This window comes from Chanos chanos, chromosome 11 (genome assembly GCF_902362185.1).
Source record: "Chanos chanos chromosome 11, fChaCha1.1, whole genome shotgun sequence".
In the NCBI taxonomy this organism is placed as follows: domain Eukaryota; kingdom Metazoa; phylum Chordata; class Actinopteri; order Gonorynchiformes; family Chanidae; genus Chanos; species Chanos chanos.
The window spans coordinates 3,348,739-3,355,477 of record NC_044505.1 but is presented as its reverse complement, the minus strand read 5'-3'; the positions used below and the strand labels follow the sequence as shown (position 1 = coordinate 3,355,477).

The following is a 6,739-nucleotide window of genomic DNA, read 5'->3' as shown; positions in this document are numbered from 1 at the left end:
CATCTCACTTCAATCATCCTATTTAATTCTGTAATCAAAATTATCTGCTGTTTGCAAATGGCATGTTGCATGTCATGCTCATTATTCACTGTATTCTGGAAGCTGAAATACAGGCACACTCTCGACTTGAAAGCTGACAGCGCATTATGTAAAGGAGTCTCTACAGACATCTGGGACATCTTCCTATTTCCACTATGATGAAAGAGAACAACGAGGTCTTGTGCCATCTTGTGGACTTTAGAATCAATGTTATCAGAGCGGACATACGTACCTAAATAAAAGTATATTAAATAAACTTTTTTAAAAATTATGAAATAATATTAAATAAATAAATATCGATACTTGGCACAGCTGTATCAATATTATATCATGCCAAAAAGCATTGCGATACTACACTGTATCGATTTTTTCTCCCACCCCTACTACTAGGGATGACAGTCTCAAACTGTGGAACGTCAGCACTGAGGACGACATGAAAGAACTATCACAGCAGTGTAATCTAGTTGTGCTGTCCTTTAAATCACAGGGGCTCATAATCCATGTATCATCCAACCTATTTACACTCAACAGATCCTCCACACTGGGCAAAATTCCTTCTCTTACATTTTGTAGCCCCCTGTTCATTAGCACTGTTTCTGCTTGTCTGTAGCTGTAGATTACTCTTAATTTCTTCAACTTTTTTTGCACTTGTATTTGGTCAGTCACTGAACTTACCGCTAGCTCTTCAACAGCTTGGCTTGTATTTTGCCTGACTTGTAAGTTGCTTTGGTAACCATCGCGATTTAGCAGCGTTTACAGAATGAATTGTGCAACAAGATTCAGATAAAGTGCTCTGCTGAGAGGACTGTGCTCAAAAAGGCACTGTTTATTACTTAAATGCATAATCTGTATTACATAACTGATGATTAGAATATATGTATCTACATTTTGGAAAAAGATCAGATTCTTACTAACTTCTGTTGAGGGGGTCTGTTGAATTGGGGTATGTCAGCAATTCAGGGTGTGTTCTGGGGTGTCAACTATTGAGTAAGTAGACAACAGCCAGTCTTCCTGGTAATATAAAAAGGAGTAAAAACCCATATCTTCACACATGATCCTAGACTAACAGGAACAGCAAAAAATAAAATCTCGCTCTTGCACATTGCCCGTGACAAAGACTAAATTATCAAAGAACTGAGTGGTAAGTCTTACCTTAATTTAGACTGAACATGAACATGAATATTGAACATGTTATATGTGTCTGTAAAGAGTCTCATTTATTTTTCCAGAGTAAACAACCACAATGAGTTACTACGTTGAAGTATTCACAGGAGACATACAGCATGCTGGAACAACAAACAAAATCAGTGTCAAGCTGGTTGGCACTAAAGGAAAAACTGAATGTATAAACCTCTCCTCTTTGGGAGGCTTTTGGCGTGGATCGGTAAGAAAGCAGAAATCTTCTTTCCACTCAACAATTTTCCTGCCAGTATGACTGATGAACTTTGGCTAGTAAAAACAGGAATCCCTCTCAACAAGGTGGATGAACCACCGTAATGAAATCTTTTAAAATATTTTTAGTGTAGATTTTAATGGCACTTAGTTTGCTAACATATAAACTGCAAAACTTTACATCTCTCTCCAGGTGCGCAAGTTTGAACTAAACTGCCCCAACTCCATTGGCACTCTGTTACTGATGGAACTTCAAATCAGCTCTCTCTTTGATTTTGAAGAAAGTGACTGGTTCTGCTCCAAGGCTATTGTGACTACACCTGAGGGTGACAAGGTCCTTTTCCCATGTTACCGCTGGCTTACTGGTAACGAGAGGCTGGTTTTCAGAGATGCTCTTGGTAAATTCATTTTCAAGGACAACTGCTTGCCACATTTTACTTTACTCCTGTTATGGGTTATTAAGGCTTAAGCTTTACTGCTTTTTTTTCTTCTTAAGCAAAGACAATACTAAAAGATACAAGTGACATAACCAAGGAACATCGAAACGAGGAAATCAAAAAACGCTCTGCCCTGTTCAGGTGAGAAAGAGTACAAATAAATTTTTATGTACATGACCTGAGGAGAGAAAATGTGGGTGTTTCATGTCTCTCTCTTCATCTGAAATGTTTGCTTTGAGCCAACAGATGGCAACTACATGCACCAGGAATACCCCACAAAGTGAAGGCAGACAGTCCGGACACTTTGCCAGAGGAGGTCAGATTCTCATTCACCAAGACAACTGAATTCGAGTTCACTCGATTATCTGCGTAAGTTTTCAAGCAAACAGTGAAGTGCTAGTATTTTTTAATGAAATAATACCATGCCTTACAGCAATCTTTCCCAGTTTGGCTCCTGGTGGCTGCAGCTATAAACATCTTATGTTCTTCTCTCCTCTTACGCATTTGATTCAACTCACAAGCTAATTATCACCCTTCTCATTAGCTGAATAAGTTTAGATTGAGCTTCAGATCTTAAATCTTAAATGAGCACTGCCTAAGGAGGTCTTGAATGCTCCTTTGTCATTTTTTCTAAGATTGACACTCATTTGCACAATAGCGTTGTCAACTGAGATCTTTCAACCTTTTGTAAGATTATAGTGACATTTGAACAGGCATGGTTCATGATAGGAGAACTGTTTAACCTGATGGTCTTATTACCATAGATACAAAGAAAGCTTCACACCTTTGGCGCCACGTTACTGTTGGAGCCAAGAGCAATTGATTAAGGCAAAATACAACCGGTAATGGGTGAATGGCAGCCATCACAGACAAAAGGGGAATTTAGCATGAACACCTAGATTCTGATTTGCATCACGCAACGTTGTACACCTATTGTCTGTTTGCTTCATGGTATAAAAGGCTGATCATGGTAACAGTTCTCTGAGTAAAATTGTAAACTTGTAAAATCACAAGAAAATCCAACACTTTCAACGTAGGACCATACTATTCAATAATCATCTGTAATTATCCTTGTTTCATGCAGAGTCCTTGAGCTGAAGCTAAAAGGTCTTGTTGAACGGACAGAGCCATGGACTAATTTTGAGCAACTTGATCATGTTTTTGCTGAACGAAGGACAGCGACCTATGGTACTGTAAAACTCTCATTCTTTTTCCTCTTGGCCCAACTGGCCAGAAGGTAACTTATGTTTTGAATCTTGTCATATGTTTATCTGTCCAGAATATGTTCGGCAACACTGGAGAGAGGATGAGTTTTTTGGCTACCAGCTTCTGAATGGCATGAACCCCATGATGATCCACAAATGCTCAGAGTTGCCCAAAAAGTTCCCCGTCACTGATGACATGGTCAAAGCCTTTTTACCATCTGGGAGCAACTTAAAGAATGAGATGAAGGTAAAGAGATTAATCATTTTGATGAACAACTACCAAAATGCTACAACTTTTACACATTTTCTCATTCGTTCCTTCCTTATGCATTCCAAATCAAACAGCGTGGCAACATCTTCCTCTGTGACTACAAGCGGCTGGATGGTCTATCTGGAAATGTCATTAATAAGAAACAACAATACCTGACGGCTCCCATGTGCCTGCTCTTCAGTAACCCTGAGGGCAAGCTACTGCCCATTGCCATACAGGTAAGTATACCTAAGTACCATTAGATTGTCTTCTTAGGATGACAACCCTTTTCACATTGATTACTCTCATTTCCAAACAGCTGAAGCAGGAGCCAGGAGAGGAGAACCCCATCTTTCTCCCCTCAGACTCTGAATCTGATTGGCTACTCGCCAAGTCTTTTGTGCGGAACGCCGAATTCAGTGAGCATGAGCTGAACTTCCATCTGCTACGCACTCACCTGATGGCAGAGGTCTTTACTATAGCAATCTTGCGCAACATACCCACAGTGCACCCTCTGTTCAAGGTAACAACAGCTTCTGTCAGTGAGCAAGTTAAGTTTTGAAAGATTACTTTTGTCATTCATGATTGTCATGTATGACTTCCTCAGCTCCTGATACCCCATTGCCGCTACACACTCCAGATCAACATCATGGCTCGAGCATTGCTGGTCTCAGAGGATGGGGTTTTTGCTAAGGTAAATAGTGAGTACCAATAAGACTAGGGAATATGTTGCTTAATTTTTCAGCTTCTCTCTTATTGTTTGCCTTCAGTACACTGCAATAGGGATGGAGGGGACAGTGAAGTTACTGAAGAGAGCAGCCTCCTCCCTGACCTACAGCTCCCTGTGTCTGCCTGATGACATCAAGGCTCGTGGTGTGGAGGACATTCCAAACTACTACTACAGAGATGACGGCCTCAAGCTGTGGAACATCATCAACAAGTGTGTAATTATTATACAGTCTAATCTTATTCCTCCAGCTTATTCCTCCACTCCTCTCACAAAGTTTGATCCTATTTCTTTTGGAAATTTTCAGGTATGTTGATGGTGTGGTGAGATACTACTACACCTCAGATGATGATGTCATTAAAGACACTGAGCTGCAAAACTGGATTGGAGAGATACATAAGAAAGGCTTCCTGGAGAAAACTGAGCAAGGTATGGTGACAAATTGTATGATAGTTAATTAGTGTAAAATCAAGGGGACAGTTTGAGAGCAATGTAATAATTAGGAAAACCTTGGCTTCCCAGATGGAGGGATATCATCATTCAAGAGTGTCGATGAACTCATCAAGTTTGTCACCATGGTGATCTTCACTGCATCAGCACAACATGCTGCCATCAACAATGGACAGGTTTTTTAGTTTTCAAATTAACTCTATACCCCTCTTGCTTCTGGAGGAAAACACAAATTTCAGATTTACATTTGTGTCAGTAGATAAGTGTACAATCTATCTTTTGACCTTTCCCAGTTTGACTTTGGTGGATGGATGCCCAATCTGCCCAGTACCCTAAGATGTCCTCCTCCCACCAAAAAAGGAAGCTCAACAGAGGGCTCCATTTTGGACACACTGCCAGAGATCAGCACTACAGTCAACATAATGGCTGCACTCTATGTCCTGAGCAAGACCTCTTCAGATCGTGTAAGTCTGAAGTGAGATGTGACAGAATGACACAGAACTATGCACTTCATATACTGATTCATTTTAAAATGGATTAAAACAAAAATATTATTTCTGCAGTATCCACTTGGATATTACCCAGAGGAGCTGTTCAATGAAAAGACGCCCCTCAAAATGATTGACAAGTTTCAAGAGGACCTGATGTCTCTCTCCAAAGAAATTGATAAGAGGAACCGGGATCTTCCACTGCCATACATTTACTTAGACCCTAAGCAGTTGGATAACAGTATTGCCATCTAAAATTGTGGCCATCAGTGTGTTCCATAACATCTTAGACAAATGTAGGCTCCATGGCAGTTAGTGCATGACCACTCAGTAGGATTCACGATTCTTTATGCTTTTTTGTTTAATTACCTGCCATGTTACTTAAACCTGTATGTGTCTAAAGACAGGACTCCCCATTTTGCTGCTAGGTGTCAAACCTAGCTAAAGTTCTGTAGCGTCTATTTACATTTGTGCATTTGTGGAACAATGCTGCTATATAACATTGTGGCTGTTGGCCATCAGTCTATGCATAAGTATGTGCTATATCGTCTTGGTTAAATGTAGGCTCTTCAATGGTCATTTCTTTTGCTACAACAGGTAATGCATAACAATAATGTTGTTTGGTGATATTGCTCACAGGATGTTGGAAAAAAGGAGCTATGCACATATGAATAATAAAAATATGCATGGGCAACCCTTTACCACTTAACTCATTTCTTGAAATACCAATTTTGACACAACTGCCAGTATAGTCAGTCTACCAGAAGTCTCACTCCTACCATACTGTTTGAATGGAGTATGGAACATGAAAGTTCCCTCCTGAGTTAGGGAGGGGTGAGCATATTCCAGAGCATATTCCAAGCACTGAACGATCAAGCAATATAAATTTCCACTGTACAGAGCTAATATGCGGCACTGAACTTGCCTGAACAAGTGCTTTTTCATGAGGCTTGCACCATTATCGCAATGAGAAAAAAAAGAGAAAGAACCAAGGACCAAGTCTGTTTTATGCCTGCCATTAACACTTATAACCCAATAATCTATCAATACTTTTATCAATTAATAAATCGAAAGTCGAAAGCTGATCTGATGATTTTGCATTTTGCAAAACATGCATTTGTACCTGACTGAAAAATTCTTACATACCGAAATCGTTTTTTAAGAGAATGCGACTACTTTTGCGATTACTTTTGGTGGCATTTGATCAATTACATCAATTGATCACAGCAGTGCTGGTTTGTTTCACTGTAATTTTACAACAAATGTATAAAAAAAAAGAGCTGTTCATCAGAACACTTTCCTTACAAAGAGCAATATTAGCATTTACATCAACAACATTAAAGCGTTTATCAACATGGCCCATTAGTCTATTGATTAGGTTTATTTTTAGTCTGCAAATTAACCAAATATTCAAACAAAAATATTCATGCTGAGTTGATTTAAAGAGCAAATGGACAAATGACAGGAGATTTGTTCAGGTAATGGCTCAGTTGTGTTCTCTCCTTCTTCCCTTTTCAGGTCCCTTTACATTCCCCTCTAGTCTAATAGGAGCTAACTTTTTTTTTTAAAGCTGATGCACATCATATATACAGGGCAGCAATAAGAAAAAATGAATATGCTTTTATGGTACTATTTAAATGTAACAAAAAGACAATATTGTGCTTGTTTCACTATCTGTACTGCATTGAAATGACTTTAAGATATGTTTCTAAACGTGGGAGCACCTCACAAAATGATTCATTAAGGGACGT

General features: G+C 39.2%; 1 protein-coding gene across 1 annotated transcript; it reads left to right on the top strand.

The window, feature by feature from the left end:
• Positions 1-1,470: 1,470 nt before the first annotated feature.
• On the top strand, positions 1,471-5,243 carry LOC115824162 (hydroperoxide isomerase ALOXE3-like). Its single transcript, XM_030788268.1, has 12 exons — positions 1,471-1,532; positions 2,115-2,237; positions 2,953-3,056; positions 3,148-3,320; positions 3,419-3,562; positions 3,643-3,846; positions 3,931-4,017; positions 4,094-4,263; positions 4,358-4,479; positions 4,579-4,676; positions 4,794-4,964; positions 5,064-5,243. The coding sequence occupies exons 1-12, from the start codon at positions 1,471-1,473 to the stop codon at positions 5,241-5,243; spliced, it is 1,638 nt and encodes a 545-aa protein (XP_030644128.1).
• Positions 5,244-6,739: the final 1,496 nt, after the last annotated feature.